The following is a 16881-nucleotide window of genomic DNA, read 5'->3' on the forward strand; positions in this document are numbered from 1 at the left end:
GACATCATCAGGACTACACTGCCTTAATCCAGTTTGGCATCAATGCATTTTTTAAAATCTATCAATCCCTCCCAAGCACTTTTCCTGTTTGTTAGGTGTAGGTCTTAATTTCTTCTTAGGCCAGACTCCCGAGGAAGAGGGTGACCTATTTGCATGCTGGTTATAGGTGTATTAGGGTAGCTCAAGATGCCACCATGGGAGGTGATACTCACTTTCTACCATTTTTGCTGAGTTTCCATGTGCTCCCAAAGATCGTCAGTGGCATCCCAAATGTTTATTTTCAATTTTCAGATTGCGGCCCAGGAATTCCCAAGTACTTGGGGAGGTTATATTCCCCCCATTAAGCTTTGAGAACATCGTCATTTTCTCTGTCTTCCTAGTAATCTCCTCCTGTGATGGAGCTCAGAGTAGCTGTTTCAGGAGTCTGTTTAGGGATGTGGATAATGTCCATCCAATGGAGCTAACCGAGTGCAATTAGGGCAGTGCTGGTAATGATAGCCTGGGAAATGATGACATTGATTTGATCATCCTGCCAGTGGATTTGCAGGATGTTTTGAAGACAGCATTGTTGGTACACTTTCCGTGCTTTGAGATATACAAGGGCAGGGATCATTGCTGTCTAGTAAATCTTAAGATTTGTGCTGGGTTTGAGGTTTTACTTTTCAACATACAATTCCTCTGAAGGCTAAAGCCATGTTAGTGCATTGGAAAGAGTGGTGAATTTCATCAATGTCTTCCTTTGCCTGGAGATGGTTCCAGAGATTTTCAGGATTTTATCTTGGACCTATATCGCATAGAGGAGACTTATTGTCTGGGGGTGATTGAAAGTAGAAATTTTTGCAGTTGGGGGCAGGCTGGTAGAGAAACTGTTTTCTGGATGTCAACTGTAAACCTATTGTCTTGAAAGCATCAATGAATGAGGTAATGAATGAATGAATTAGACAGACTTGAAATTTGGCCTCAGAATATATATGTATACAACCCTGGTCTGTGTACTGCAGCTCAATGACTGTGGTTGGAGTCATCTTCGTTACTGTTTGTCTTAGTTTGTCTAGATTAGCTCTATACCTATGGGAAGCTTGTTGGAGGGGAGAAAGTTTGAGAAAAGTGTTGGAACATTGACCTCAGTTGACTCCAATCTCAACTGAGATTATGCTTATGGCCGGGATGTTAGTTAGTATCATGGCTTCTATGCCATCATATAGCAGCTGTACAATGAAAATGAACTCCAGAGAGCAGAGTCTTCACAGTGCCTCTCAACTGACACAACTGAAATCCCAAGCTGAAAAAAAAGCCATGTATAGTGGTTAATACTGGTCTCTTAACTTTTCCTCTGAGTTGTCCCTTGGTCAAGATCATACCCTTATGCCTCAGAATCTAAACAGCGATTCATGGTGCAGCTTAGGCAATTGGGAGGAAGCAGTTGAGGAGGGCCTTTGCGATGACTTTCCCCATGGCAGACAGCAGTGAGATTCCCCCATAGTTACCACAATCAGATGGCTGCTCTACTTCTGAAGATGGTCATAATCATGGTATCCACTGCCATGTCCTCTTCACAAAAGTGGGAGATAAGGCTGTGAACCTGTGTCCAAAATTGCTGTAAGTGATACTTCATAATTCCAGCAGGGACACTTATTATTCCAGAGACCTTGTTTCTTGGTTGATATTTGGGTTTTTCAACTGCTTGAGAGATAGTGGCAAGATTGGACTACTGGTAGATGTGCTATGGGATTCAGTCAAAGCCATATCAAGAACAGTCTCAGTTGAGGAGTTCTTTGAAGTGCTCATTCCAGTATTTTGTGATTGCCTTTCTTTCCCTGATAGGCTCTTTTTCTTTTCTGGCTCTAAGCAAGGCAAGCCTTGGGTGTATGGGCCACAAATGGTCTCGATCGCAGTGAAGAACCCATGTATGTGTGGTTATCAGCAAGCTGCTGGATGTCCTGCGTTGACTCCAAATACTTGTTCTGTAGGTATAGGAGTGAAGTTTCCACTCACTCTCTATGTTTAAAATAGCCTGGGAATGTGATTATTACTAGCTGTGCAGAAGTCCTGACGAGGGATTTACTTGTAAATGACAACAAACCAGAATCCCTTATTCCATAGTGAAATACCTTTACTTGAAGCTGAACAATTACAGTTACTTTATGTAACAGATGACATTTTTATACCTTTTCTCTATCCTCCTTGCTGTATGTTAATACCCACAGCTATCCAGAAAGACATTGACTACAAATCATGTTTCACGGGATCTGCAAATGATCTCATGACACGACTCACAGTGAATGATCAGCTCAGCCTGACTATATTTTCTGTTTCAGTGATTCACCTGCCAACATTCATTGAATGGCCAGTTTGTCCTTTCTGACTACAGTAATTCTGTGGTTGACTGTAGCTCCTGTTCTTATTCTGTGGCTGAGAGATCACACACTTAAGGTAAAATCTCACTGCCATAACCAAATAGAAACTGCAGGACTTCCTTTGGTCTAACACAGTATTTTTCATGCTTCCTTTCTACTGGCCTGAACTTCTTTACTTTAATTCTGCTCCCCTTTCCTGTATGGTATCTGTGTTAGCTGAGTGATGCAATTTTAAAAGAGTTACACAGCACAGAAACAGGCCCTTCGGCCCCACTCATCCATACCAACCAAGTTGTTTACCTGAGCTAGTCCCATTTATCCGTGTTTGGCCCAGATCCCTCTAAATCTTTTTTATCCATGTACCTGTCTAAATATCTTTTAAACGTTGTAATTGTACCCACCTCTAGAGCTTCCTCTGGTAGCTCATTCCAAATACCTACCACCCTCAATATGAAAACGTTGTTCCTCAGGTTCCTTTTAAATCTGTCCCCTCTCACCTTAAACCTACCCTGGGAAAAAGACTGTGACCATTCACCTTATCTATGCCCTTCATGATTTTATAAACCTCCATAAGGTCACCCCTCAGCCTCCTATGCTCCGGGAAAAAAAGTCCCAGCCTATCCACGCTCTCCTTATAACAGCAGCCCTCCAGTCCTGGTAACATACTTGTGAATCTTTTCTGCACCCTTTCCAGATTAATGACATTCTTCCTATAGCTGGGCAATCTGAACTGCAAAATAAGTGTTACTTTACTTCAAGATTTCATAAAATTATGTATTTACAATGGATTTACAATTTACACTTAGCACATTAAGTGGTGAAATAATAGCTTTTATATTTATCAGTACCTGCTTTCTGCTGCTGAACCAAACCAAATACATGCCACGTGTAAACAAAATTCCTGGATGTTGATATTTCTAAAAGCCTCTTTGGACAAAATTCACACATATGGAGCCTCTATTTTATCACAGGTTTGTGGAGTCTAGCTCTTTGGATATACAGAGATCTCAGGTAACTACACATGTTGACTCCTTACTATAACACAGCTGTTCTGTTTCCCAAAGCCCACATCTACAGCTCTTGAAAAGTTTGGTTCTCTCAAAGCATGATGTGAAACTGCAATTTTAGGTCAATTTCTGGATTTTCACATAAATTGAAAATAACCTCCCAGCCCTCTTAACACAAGTACAGTCCGCCATTCTTCCGGGAGGTTTGCTATACAGGTCACAAGCTTTTTTTAAGCAACACCTCAGCCCATAAGTGCTTGTTGAGCTTTATTTTATAACCCTTAAGCCATGGTGGAATTTCCAGTTCAAAACCGGTTTGCATTTGTGGTTAATCAGCTCCTAGATCTGTTCATTCTCAGTTAACCAGTGTTTTCTGGTGGAGTTTATCATTCATACAGATATCACTGGTACTAAATTTACAACTACAAACCACTAAAGAAGCATTGAGCAAGTACCATTATTTCAGCCTGACAGTATAGAAACCCAACTTAGACCGATGGTGGTGGTAGATGGAGTGTATTCTGCCTGGAGGTCGGTGACCAGTGGTGTTCCGCAGGGATCTGTTCTGGGACCCCTGCTCTTTGTGATTTTTATAAATGACTTGGATGAGGATGTGGAAGGGTGAGTTAGTAAGTTTGCTGATGACACGAAGGTTGGTGGTGGTGTGGATAGAAGGTTGTTGTAGATTACAACAGGACGTTGATAGGATGCAGACCTGGGCTGAGAAGTGGCAGATGGAGTTCAACCCGGATAAGTGTGAAGTGATACACTTTGGAAGATCGAATTTGAAGGCAGAATGCAAGGTTAATGGAACAGAGGAATCTTGGGGTCCACATCCATAGGTTGCCCTGCACGTCAATAGGGTTGTTAAGAAGATCTACGGTGTGCTAGCCTTCATTAGTCAGGGTATTGAGTTCAAGAGCTGCGAGGTAATGTTGCAGCTCTATAGAACTCTGGTTAGACCACACTTGGAGTATTGTGTTCAGTTCTGGTCGCCTCATTATAGGAAGGATGTGGAAGCTTTAGAGAGGGTGCAGAGGAGATTTACCAGGATGCTGCCTGGATTGAAGAGCACATCTTATAAGGAGAGGCTGAGTGAGCTAGGGCTTTTCTCTTAGGAGAAAAGGAGGATGAGAGGTGACTTGATAGAGGTGTACAAGATGATAAGAGGCATTGATCGAGTGGACAGTCAGAGGCTTTTTCCCAGGATGAAAATGGCTAACACAAGGGGGCATAATTTTAAGGTGACTGGAGGAAGGTATAAGGGGGATGTCAGAGGGAAGTGTTTTTTTTACACAGAGAGTAGTGGGTGCGTGGAACACACTGCCAGCAGAGGTTGTGAGGGCAGATACATTAGGGACATTTAAGAGACTCTTAGATAGCCATATGAATGATAGAAAAATGGAGGGTTATTTGGGAGGGAAGGGTTAGATAGATATTAGAGCAGGATAAAATGTCAGCACAACATCGTGGGCCAAAGGGCCTGTACTGTGCTGTAATGTTCTATGTCTTTTAATCTAAGCTGTCCCCATTTTACCACTGTCACAGTTCAATGCAAACATGTAGTGATCAGTTTTACTTGGAACTCGTGCTGCACAAAACCACTTTGGTTTCACTAATTGGAACACATCAACACAGCCAGTTCACCTATTATGCAACCCATACGATCACATGTATCAAACATTAATAACCAAATCAAACCATAATTGGGACCTAGTAATTCTATAAATCAATAAATATTTTTGAAGCAGCAGCAAGGAATGAGGGGAATGTATTTTTTAAAGAATTACGACGTTTCAAACTGTTGTGCAAGCAAGACAAACAGCAGTGACTGTGCTTACAACATTCTCCTGGTTTTGAAAGGCTTGGGACCTCCAAGAGTTCTAAAGTACTATTTATTCCTCCCGCGTCATTCTCACTAAAACTTATGATGAACTGCCTAGAGCTACATCCAATATTTAAAACGTAAAGGACGACAAGGGCGTTTTAAAAGGCGGATTAGCAGAGTAAGAAGCCAGGCCAACAGTCAAACGCACCCCCACCGGGTCCCAAGGGCTTCAGCGCCGAGTTCAGCCTGGCCAGGGCCCGCCGCCTGCCCGACAACACTTTACTCGATCTCAGCACATCGATCCAAACCACCACCCCGGACAACCGCATGCTCCCCCCCCCCCCCCCCCCCCCCCAACTACTCGACTTACCTTCGCTTGGCTCGCCCTCCGCTCAGCCATGGCGGCAGGCGCAGCGTTCAAACGGCCAAGCCGTTCTCAGGCGCCACTGTCACAACAGCATCGATACCCGCCTCACTACGGCAGCCCGGAAGGCCCGCAGGCCGAAGAGACAAAGGATGCGCATGAAAAATGCCTCCGTCTGTTATTTCATAATTGAAACATTTTTGAGCATGTTGCCCAGTGTTAGAAACCAAATCCCTGAAGCGGGAAGGAAAGAGAAAGCAGGAAACTACAGAACAATTAACTTATTGACTGTTATAGAGAACGCTGAAAATGTTTAATATTAAACATGTTATCAACTTGAGATTCACCAGGATGCTGCCTTGAGATGGGATGTTTGAGTTGTGAAGCAAGATCTGTTTTCCTTTGGAGGACATAGACAAGGTGGACAGTGAGAAATTTTTCCCCATAACAGAGGTGTCTATAACCAACCGTAACCATGGGCTTAAACTGAGGAGTAAGAGTTCGAGGAGATCTGAGGAAAAATGTTTTCGTCTTGAGGGTAGTTGCAATCTGGATTGCTCAACCTGATAAACTGGTGAAAGCAGGTACTCTCACAGTATTTAAGTATCTGGATGAGCACTTGAATCGCCGAGGCATAGTTGGCTCTGGATGAAGTGCTAATAAATGGGTTTAGTATAGATCGGTACTTGATGGTCCACATTGAAAAGTCTCTTTCAGTGCTGCAAACTTACATTGTCAGACTCTAACGCACCTGGTGGAATTCAAGATAATTGGATAAAGCCAACATGGCTATGACCAATATGAAGAAGTAATATGGGTTGTGGATGTACTATTCTTAGGTTTCAAGAAGGTATTTAATAATGTGCTATATCAGAAGTTATTGTGAAAAAGAAGTGATGATCTTGGAGGTCATATATTGGCATGGCTAGAAAATTGGCTGGCCAACAGGAAACATAGCAAGATGTAATCAGTAGTGTGCTACAGGGATTGGTGCTGAGACCTCCACATTTTACAATGTAAGTTTGCTGTTAACACAAACTAAGGAGGAAAGTAAATTGTAAAGAGGACATTAGGAGGCTAGAAACAATATTAATGGGTTAAGTGAGTTGGAAAGATCTGGAAAGTGGAGTATAATGTGGAAAATTGTGAAGTTTTCCATTTTGACAGGAAAAACCAAACTATTCTATTGCAACTGTGAGCATTTGCAGAGCTCTGAAATGCAGGGGGATCTAGTGCAGGATTCACAGAATACTAATACATAGTTACAGGAAGTAATAAAGCAAGCAACCGGAATGTTATCATTCCTGCTGGGGGAAATGAATACAAAGCAGTGAGGTAATGCTTCAATCATGAAGGCAAAAACAGAAAATGCTGGAAACACTTGAGCATGTCAGGCAATATCTGTGGAAAGAGAAATGGGTTTAATGTTTCAGGTTAAAGACCCTTCGCACACTTGAAACATTATCTGTTTCTCTTTCTGCAGATGCTGCTTAAACTGCTGAGTGCTTCCAGCATTTTCCTTTTTGTTTTCAGATTTCGAGTATCTGCAGTTTTTTGACTTTCATTCAATTGTGTGGGATGTTGGTGAGACCAAATTGGGAGTGCCATGTTCAGTATTGGTCTTATTTACTTAATGTTAATGCATTGGAAGCAGTTCAAAGAAGGCCCATTAGCCTAATAAGCTGGAATAGGCATCTTGTTTATGAGGAAAGATTGGACAGACTAATCTTGTATACACTGGATTTTACAACATTGAAAGGGAACTTTTACAAACATATCACATCTTTAACAGTCTTTACAGATGAATGTGGAGAAGTTGTTTCCTTGTGGGAGAATCTAGAACTTAAGGTCACTGCTTAAGATAAAGGGTTGCCTATTCAGGACACAGAAGAGGTGATTTTTTTTACTTTCGGAGAGTCCTGAGTCTTTAGAACTCTCTTACTCAAAGAGCAGTGGAAGCAGAATCCCTTAAAACTTTGATAATCTGGCATGCTTGGGGCTTTGATGGTGTCAGACTGGCAGATTTTAAAGAATATTGGATGTTGTTTCTGTTAATACCTTAGAACAGATTTAATTCAGTTTTTTTTAGGCTTAACACAGTATTGTAATAAATTTTTAGTGAACCCAGTTAGTTTAAAGTAAGTTTATGAGTTGGGACCCGATGAGTTGAATGGAGCAAGCGAACTGGGGCCATGGGGAGTTGAAAGCCAGTGTGGGAACCAGGTCTCCAGTGAATTGAAGGGGACTGTAGGAACTGGGACCCCAGCGAGTTGAAGGGGAACATTACTTGATGAACCTGATGCCAAACTATCTAAATGATTGGATAGCAAAGTTTTATTGCATTCACATATTTTTAAGGCCAAGGTAAGTATATTCTTGATAAGCATGCAGGTGAAGACTTATCGCAGGTAGACAGGAAGCTGAAACTAAGGTTACAATCAGATCAGCTATGATGGAGGAGACTTGAGTAGTTCAATGGCCCATTCCTGTGCTTTCTGTGTATATTCCTATATCCCTAATTAAGACATCAGCTGACTGAGATAATTAGGGGCTCAACTTTGGATGTTGGCCTGGGAGAGGATTATGCTATTTGTTTGCTGGTATACAAAACTTGGTGGGATTCTGAGTAGCGGGGAGGATGCAAATATGATTATGGATCACATGAAATCCAGGGAGAGCTGGCTAATTGGATACACAATTGGCTTGATGGTAGGAAGCAGAGGGTGATGGTGGAAGGTTGTTTATCGGAATGGAGGCCCGTGATTAGTGGTGTTCCCCAGGGGTCAGTGCTGGGCCCATTACTATTTGTCATCTATATCAATGATTTGGATAAGAATATACAAAGCATGATTAGTAAATTTGCAGATGACACTAAAGTAGGTAGTGTCATTGACAGTGAAGATAATTATCAGGATTTACAGAGGGATCTTGATCAGCTGGGTAAATGGGCTGAGGAATGGCAAATGGACTTTAGTTTGGACAAGAACAAGGTGTTGCATTTTGGGAAGACGATTCGGGGTTGGACATTCACAGTGAATGGTAGGGCCCTGGGGAGTGTTGTAGAGTAGAGGGATCTAGGAGTAGAAGTACATGGTTCCCTGAAAGTGGCATAGCAGGTAGACAGGGTGGTGAAGAAGGCTTTGGCATGCTGGCCTTCATTAGTCAGGGCACTGAGTATAGAAGTTTGGATGTTATGTTGCAGTTGTACAAGTTGTTGGTGAGGCTGCATTTGGAATATAGTGTTCAGTTTTGGTTGTCTTACTATAGGAAAGATGCCATTAAGCTGGTAAGAGTGCAGAGGAGATTTACGAGGATGTTGCTGGTACTTAAGGGACTGAGTTATGGAGAGAGGTTGAGCAAGTTGGAACTTTTTTCATTGGAGCATAGAAGAATGAGGGGTGATCTTATAGAGACGTATAAAATCATGAGGGGCATAGATAGGGTCAATGCGCAGAGTCTTTTTCCCAGGGTTGGGGAATCAAGAACTATGGGGCATAGGCTTAAGGTGAGAGGAGAGAAATTTAATAGGAAACTGAGGGGCAACATTTTCACCCAGAGGGTGGTCAGTATATGGAATGAGTTGCCAGAGGAAGTGGTTGAGGCAGATACATTAATAGCATTTAAAAGGTACTTGGACAGGTGCACGGATAGGAAAGGTTTAGAGGGATATGGGCCAAATGTGGATAAATGGGACTAGCTTAGATGGGAAACTTGGTCAGCATGGACCAGTTGGGCCAAATGGCCTGTTTCTGTGCTGTTTGACTTTATGACTCTATGGATAAGCTAGGTGAATAGGCTAGAATGACAGATGGAAATATGAAATAGAAAAATATGATGTCATCTACTTGCACAAAAACAGAGAAGCACAGTACTTTTTGTAAAGATTGGGAAATGTTGATATTCAAGGGGGCTTAGGTCCCATTGTACACAAATCACTGAGAACAAACATGTAGATACCCAAAGCAATTAGGAAGTGTTGTATTTACCTTTATTGTGAGAGGATTTGAATATAGGAGTAAAGATGTCTTACTGCAATTATGTGTCACATCTGGAATACTGTGCATTGTTTTGATCTCCATACCTAAAAAGAAGTTACACTCACCAGATTCATTCCCTGGAATGCCAGGTTTTCTGTATTTGGAGAGAATGAGTAGACTTGGCCTGTATTCTTGAAAGTTTAGAAGAATGAGAGATGATCTCATTGAAACTAATAATATTCTTACAGGGCTCAGCAAGGTGGATGTAAGGTGGCTATTTCCCCTAACTGCCACTTAGAGCAGTGGCATGCTCATTCTGCAGGATGTGGGAGATCAGGGAGACTGCCAGTGTCCCTGATGACTTCACCTGTAGGAAGTGCACCCAGCTGCAGCTCCTGGCTGACCATGTGAAGGAACTGGAGCTGGAGTTGAACGTACTTAGGATCATCCAGGATGCTGAGAGCATCATAGACAGGAGCTTTAGTGAGGTGGTCACACCTAAGGTGCAGGCTGCAGATAGTTGGGTGACCACCTGGAGAGGTAAGGGGAAGACACAGGCAGTGCAGGGTCACCCTGTGGCCATTCCCTACAGCAACGTATACCCCTTTGGATACTACTGGGTGGTACAACCATTCTGGGCATAGCAGCAGTAGCCAGGTTTGTGGCACTGAGACAGGCTCTGAGGCTAAACGGGAAAGGGAGAAGACAGGCAGGGCAGTAGCGATCAGAGATTCGATAGTTAGGGGGACAGACAGGAGGTTCTGTGGCTGCAAAAGAGACACCTGGATGGTGTGTTCCCTCCTGGGTGCCAGGGTCAGGGACATCTTGGAGTGGCTGCAGAACAATCTCAAGGGCAGGGTGAGCAACCAGAGGTCGTGGTGCAGGTTGGTACCAGCAACATGGGTGGAAAGAAGGATGAGATCCTGCTCAGTGAATATAGGGAGTTAGGAGAGAACCTAATAAATGGGACCACAAAGGTAGTAATCTCTGGATTACTCCCAGTGCACGTGCTAGTGAGGGTAGAAACAGAAAGATAGCTCAGATGAATGCGTGGCTGAGGAGCTGGTGCAGGTGGCAGGGATTCAAGTTCTTGGATTGTTGGGATCTCTTCGGGGGTAGGGGTGACCCGTACAAGAGAGACAGGTTGCACCTGAACTGGAGGGAGACCAATATCCTGGCTGGGAGATTCACTAGTGCTAGTCAGGAGGGTTTAAACGAGAGTGGCGGGGGGGTGGGACCCTGAGCAGTAAGACTGGCTGATGAGAAATCAGGGGATAATATGGTAGCCAATGAGAGCAAATTTGGTTGTCAGGATAGAGAGGAGCACAGCAAAGGGAGATGAAAGACCATTCGTTTAAACTGCATTTATTTCAATGCAAGAGGCTTGACAGGTAAGGCGGATGAACTCGGCGTGGATTGGCTCTGGGGACTGGGATATGACAGCATAACAGAAACATAGCTGAGGGAAGAGCAGGACAGGCAGCTCAATGTTCCAGGATACAGGTGCTACAGGCATGACAGAGAAGCAGATAAGAAAGGAGGGGGAGTTGCCTTCTTCATGAAGGAAGACATAGTGGTTCTTAGAGCTTGGGGGATCATCCAGTGAGACCATATGTGTAGAACAAGACAGTGATGGTCACTCTGATGGGATTGTATTATAGGCCCTCCAGTAGTCAGCCAGAATTGGAGGAGCAGATATGGAGAGAGATTGCGGCTAGTTATAAACATAATAGGGTAGTATTAGTGGGAGATTTTAACTTCCCTAATATTGACTGAGCCAACCATAGTGTAAAAGGCTTGGACGGAGTGGAATTTGGAAGGGCCTCCGCAATTTTTTCTCCAGCTTCCCACCCGGTCTGAGAATGCACCAGGTCAGTCCCTGGGGATTTATCTACCTTAGTTCACCCTGTTATAGGAAAGATGTGATTAAACTAGAAAGAGTGCAGAAAAGGTTTACCAGGATGTTGCTTGGACTTGGTGGCCTGAGTTACAAGGAGAGGTTGTGTAGACTAGGACTTTATTTCCTGGAACGTAGGAGATTGAGGGGTGACCTGATAAAGGTATATAAGCTCATGAAGGGAATAGACAAGGAGAAAGCACATAGTCTTTATCCAAGGGAAGGGGTGCTAAAAGGAAGAGGGCATAGGTTTAAGATCAGAGGCAAGAAATTTAAAAGGGACATCAGGGGCAGCTTCTTCATGCAAAAGGTGGTGTGTATTTGGAATGAACTGCCAGAAATAGTGGTTGAGGCGGGCACATTAGCAACATTTAAAAGCCATCTAGATAAGTACATGGATAGGAGAGGTTTAGGGCTATGGACCAAACACGGGCAGATGGGACTAGCTCGCTGGGCAACACAGTTGGCATAGGTGAGTTGGGCCAAAGGGCCTGTTTCCTTGCTGTATTATTCTATGACTCTATGACTGAGTAATCTGGAACCAGGGGCCACAGTCTCAGAATAAGGGCTAATTTATTTAGTTCTGAGATGAGAAGACATTTCTTCACTCAGAGGGTGGCATGTCTTTGGAATTTTCTACCCAAAGAGTTATGGAAGCTCATTCAGAATAGAAATCAATAGATTCCTGGATATTAAAGGAATAGTGCAGGAAAATGGAGCAGAGTTAGATCATCAGCCATGATCTGGTGAATGGCAGGGCAAACTCATAAACTAGATGGTCTAGGCCAGTTCTTATGTTCTTATGCTTATCTTGCCAATGAAGATTATGCAGAGATGGCATTGGTGGTATCTGTGCACTGCTTTAAAGTGCTTGCTGGAAGTAGCCCATGTCTCAGCAGTGTCCAGGAAAGCAGAGATTACCACAGCTCGGTAGACCAGTAGGCTTGTGTCTGGTTTGAGGTCTTGAACTTCAAATACTTTTTTCCTCAGACAGCAGGCAAGCATGGTAGTGTAGCGGTTAGTGTAATGCTATTACAGCACCAGCAACCCGGGTTCAATTCCAGCCACTGTCTGTAAGGAGTTGTATGTTCTCCTATGTTGGCACTGGAAGCGTGGTGACACTTGTGGGTTGCCCCCAGCACATTCTACACAAAGATGCATTTCACTGTGTGTTTCAATGTACATGTGACTAATAAAGAAATCTTATCTTAAAATATGCTGGAGCACTGATGGTTAATTTAATCATTGATGTTTGCCTTTATTGAGATATGGCTCCTGAGATATGGGAAGTGGTTCACATTTTCCAGAGTCTTATCATTATCCTTCATTGTAAGAAATCCATGTTTTTTGGTGGGGCCAAGTTGGTGGCTGACCTTTAGTTTGCAAATGTTAACTGCAGGACCCATTCTCTCCTATGCTTCAGTGAACAACTAGATCGTGATTTGGAGTGTCGTCGCTGAATGTGTGCATACACAAACTTCATCTCTATATTGCTGCTTGATGACTGTTGCTAGGGTGACTTTGTTTCTGGACCAGAGGTGAACAGATTCCCATTTATCCTGTACATCAGCTCCAATATAGCAGGAAGCTCCTTGGAAGTGAGGTGTAGTGTTGTGAGAAAGATTGAGAAAGGTGTTGGGGCAATCTTACTAGCTTTGTTAACTGCTGTTCTGCATTAATTGGAAACGTCTTATCATTAAGCTCTGTATCTTCAAATATTTCAACATTGTGCATGAAATATGTATGTGATTTTTAAACTTACCTATTACCTTGTTTCGACTACTTATATATTTTACCAAATTAAGAATATTTTAAAATGGTACCATTCTTTTAGATTTGAAACTTAATATCTTTACCTATTTGTAGTTTAAAAGAACACATCTAGTAATTAGAATCATGGAGTCATACACCATGGAAACAGCTTCTTCGGCCCACTGAGGTCCATGCCAGCCTTCAAGGACCCATTACACTGATCTTTCACTGCTTGATGTTATTGCTTTAAGCCAATAAATAGACAATTTATAGGGCAAATCATTCAAAGGAGTGCACTGATATAGAATGACAGTTAAAATAGTTTGTGAATATAAATTCAACCCCTTCATTCTAAGTATTCATCACCATTATCACAGCATTGAGGCCCTAATTACACTCAGATGGCTCTGATGGGCAGGCCAAATCATTTGCATGCCCAACACTATGCTCCTAAGAAAGCCACTTTATTCCAAGCACCATCACAGCACAAATCATGCTGCCATTAGTGTGGAAATATAGAACAATGGGGCTCCAACTTAAAATTAGAATTGGGAATGAAATCCAACCCTTTATTCTACCAAACATTGTTCTCCCTACAACCTACCCACAGAAGTGTTAAATGCCTGGCCCACTTCTTCCAAGTGCTGCCAAGTCCCAGGACTTTCTCACCACTTGTGCCAAACCTCAAGGCTTGTACAACAATGTTGCCAAACTCAAGCTTTCCAAGACATTGCTGTGAAACTCAAGGACCCCCAGTTTTAGATCTGTCACACTACTCATGTCACCAAACCCCAACACCCAGAGGTAGTGCTAAATCCTGTCACCCCCTCCATCTCCCTATTTTCACCATTGCTAAATATCACACACTTTACTCCAACCTAATACAACTTTTCTTCAGTCTTGCTATATATTCTAGGTTGTTCATTTTAATTCATTACAAAGCTAGGCACACATAATTAAAACAACTGACATAAATACAATCATAACAAATAAAGAGCTGTGTTAGAACATATGGCCTCTTTGACAATTAATAAGATAACAGCTATTCTGATCGTAACCTCAACTCTACAACAGTAACCTTTCACATCTTGCTTATCAAATATTTGTCCAATTTGCCTTAAAAAACACAAAGACTCTGCTTCACCTGTCCTTTAAAGAGAGTTCCAAAGATGCAGGGAAAAAATAAATCCTACTTCTATCTTGGTAACTAGAGACAGAAGGTAATTAACCAGCAAGAAAAAACTGAACCAAATCAATATTTGTTTTCTCTTCATAATGTGAAAAGTACAGAGTTCAAGAAAATTTTTACAATAACAACCAAATGTTCTTACAGAATTTATTTTGCATTTACATGAACATTTTCCTCAGAGGCTTAAGCTTCTGACCAGTGCAGGACTTCAGTTCATAATGTTCACTGCAATCACAACCAGCTAAAAAACGTTACCAAACAAATCTTTGTCTATAGTTCTCAGATTATACAGTTGGATTGAATTGTGGATATATCAATATGATTCAATTTCAAGAATGTCTTCTCTCAGCTTCTACTAATATTTATATCTTAATTTATTTCTAAATTATTTACAAACCATTCTGGATTAAATACTTTAAAAGCTTTCTCAGTTTCAAACTTTAGTCTCATTGTACATGGAATTATGATGTTGTTGCTGTTACAGAAACTTGATTGTGTGACGGACAGGACTGGCAGCTCAACATTCCTACGTTTCATTGTTTTATACATGATAGAGAGGGAGGTAAAAGAGGTGGAGGGGTAGCACCACTGATAAGGGAGAATGTCACAGCAGTACTCAGAGAGGACATACTGGAGGGCTCATCCACGGAGGCAATTTGAGTGAAGCTCAGAAATAAGAAAGGTGCAATTATGCTGATGGGATAATACTACAATAGCCACCAAGAGGTGAAGGAACAGATATGTATACAGATTATGGAACTGAGCAGAAACAACAGGGTTATCATAGTGGGGGACTTTAACTTCCTCAGTATTGATTGGAACTTCCTTAATACAAGAGGCTTAGATGGGGCGGGATTTCTTCAGTGCATCGAAGAGGGGTTCTTGAAATAGTAAGTGGACAGTCCCACTAGAGGAGAAAACATACTGGACCTGGTTTTGGGAAATGGGCCAGGCCAGGTGACAGACACGATAATGGGTGAACATTTCAGGAATAGTGGCCACAACCCATTATGTTTTAAGGTAGTTATGAATAAGGATAAAATCGGATCTTGTGGGAGAGTACTAAATTGGGGGAGGGCAAATTACAACAGGATAAGACAGGAGCTAAGGGGCATTGATTGGGAGAAGCTGCTGTTGGACAATTCCACATCTGACATGTGGAAGTTGTTTAAAGACTAGCTGATCAGAGTTTAGGATTGGCATGTTCCGGTAAGTAGTAAGGACAAGGATGGTAAGGGAAAGGAACCTTGGATGACCTGAGAGGTCCTAAATATAGTCAGGAAGGAAAAGGAAGCATACCTAAGATTTAGAAAGGTAAAAGCCCTTGCAGAATATAAAGGCAGCAGGAAAATGCTCAAGCAGGCGATTAGGAAGGCCAAAAGGAGCCATAAAATGTCCTTGGCGAGCAGGATCAAGGAGAACCCCAAGGCATTTTATAGTTACATTAAGAAAAAGAGGATAACTAAGGAGAGGGTTGGTCCACTCAAGGATGAAGTAGGGAATTTGTGTTTGGAGTCAGAGCAAGTGACTGAGTTAATAAATGAGTACTTTGTGTATTTACTGAAGAGAAAGATTTAGAGGAGAGTGAAGCAGAGTGGGGCATGCTAATATGCTGGGACATTTTGAGATTAAGGAGGAGGTAGTACTGAGGCTTCCGAAAAGCATTAAGGTGGTTAAGTCCCCAGAGCCTGATGGCATATATCCCAGAATATTGAAAGAAGCAAGTGATGAGATTGTTGGGGCTTTGACAAAAATCTTTTCGTCCTCACTGGCAACAGGCGAGGTCCCAGAGGACTGGAGAGTAGCAAATGCTGTGCCTTTGTTCAACAAAGGAAATAGGGATAATCCAGGTAATTATAAACCAGTGAGCCTCCCCTTAGTGGTGGGGAAGCTGTTGGAGAGGATCTATGTGCATACTGAGGGATAGGATTTACGTGCATTTGGAAAGGCATGGCCTGCTTAGGGACAGTCAGCATGGCTTTGTGCACAGCAAGTCATGCCTTACAAACTTGATCGAGTTTCTTGAGGAGGTGACAAAGGAGCTTGATGAAGGTAAGGCAGTGGATGCTATCTACACGGACTTTAGTAAGGCATTTGATAAGGTCCCTCATAGTAGGTTGATTCAGAAGATAAAGATGCATGGGATCCAGGGTGAATTGCAAGTTTGGATTCAGAACTGGCTTGTCCATAGAAGACAGAGAATAGGGGTGGAGTTGTGGTCAGCGTAAAGGACTATCAAAGAATACAGCAGGATATATATCAGTTACAGGTATGGGCAGAGAAGTGGCAGATGGAGTTTAATCCAGGCAAGTGTGAGGTGTTTCAATTTGGGAGTTCAAATGAAAGGAGAAAATATACAGTTAATGGTAGACTCCTTAATAGCATTGAGGTACAGAAGGATCTTGGGGTCCAGGTCCATAGTACACTGAAAGTGGCTATACAAATGGATAAGGAGGTAAGGAAGGTGTATAGCATACTTGCCTTCACTGGTAGGGGTCTTGAGTATAAGA

At 42.4% G+C, this 16881-nt stretch overlaps 1 protein-coding gene across 2 annotated transcripts in view; it reads right to left on the reverse strand.

Annotated features, from left to right (window-relative positions):
* Positions 1-5848, reverse strand: part of LOC127572736 (selenocysteine insertion sequence-binding protein 2-like) — a 68986-nt gene extending 63138 nt beyond the window's left edge. For both annotated transcript variants that reach the window (XM_052020294.1, XM_052020293.1), the window contains exon 1: positions 5563-5848. In XM_052020294.1, the coding sequence (XP_051876254.1) occupies positions 5563-5592 (30 nt within the window). In that variant the 5' untranslated portion in view covers positions 5593-5848. The remainder of the gene's footprint in view (positions 1-5562) is intronic.
* Between the last annotated feature and the right edge of the window lie 11033 nt (positions 5849-16881).

This window comes from Pristis pectinata, chromosome 7, assembly GCF_009764475.1.
Source record: "Pristis pectinata isolate sPriPec2 chromosome 7, sPriPec2.1.pri, whole genome shotgun sequence".
NCBI lineage: Eukaryota > Metazoa > Chordata > Chondrichthyes > Rhinopristiformes > Pristidae > Pristis > Pristis pectinata.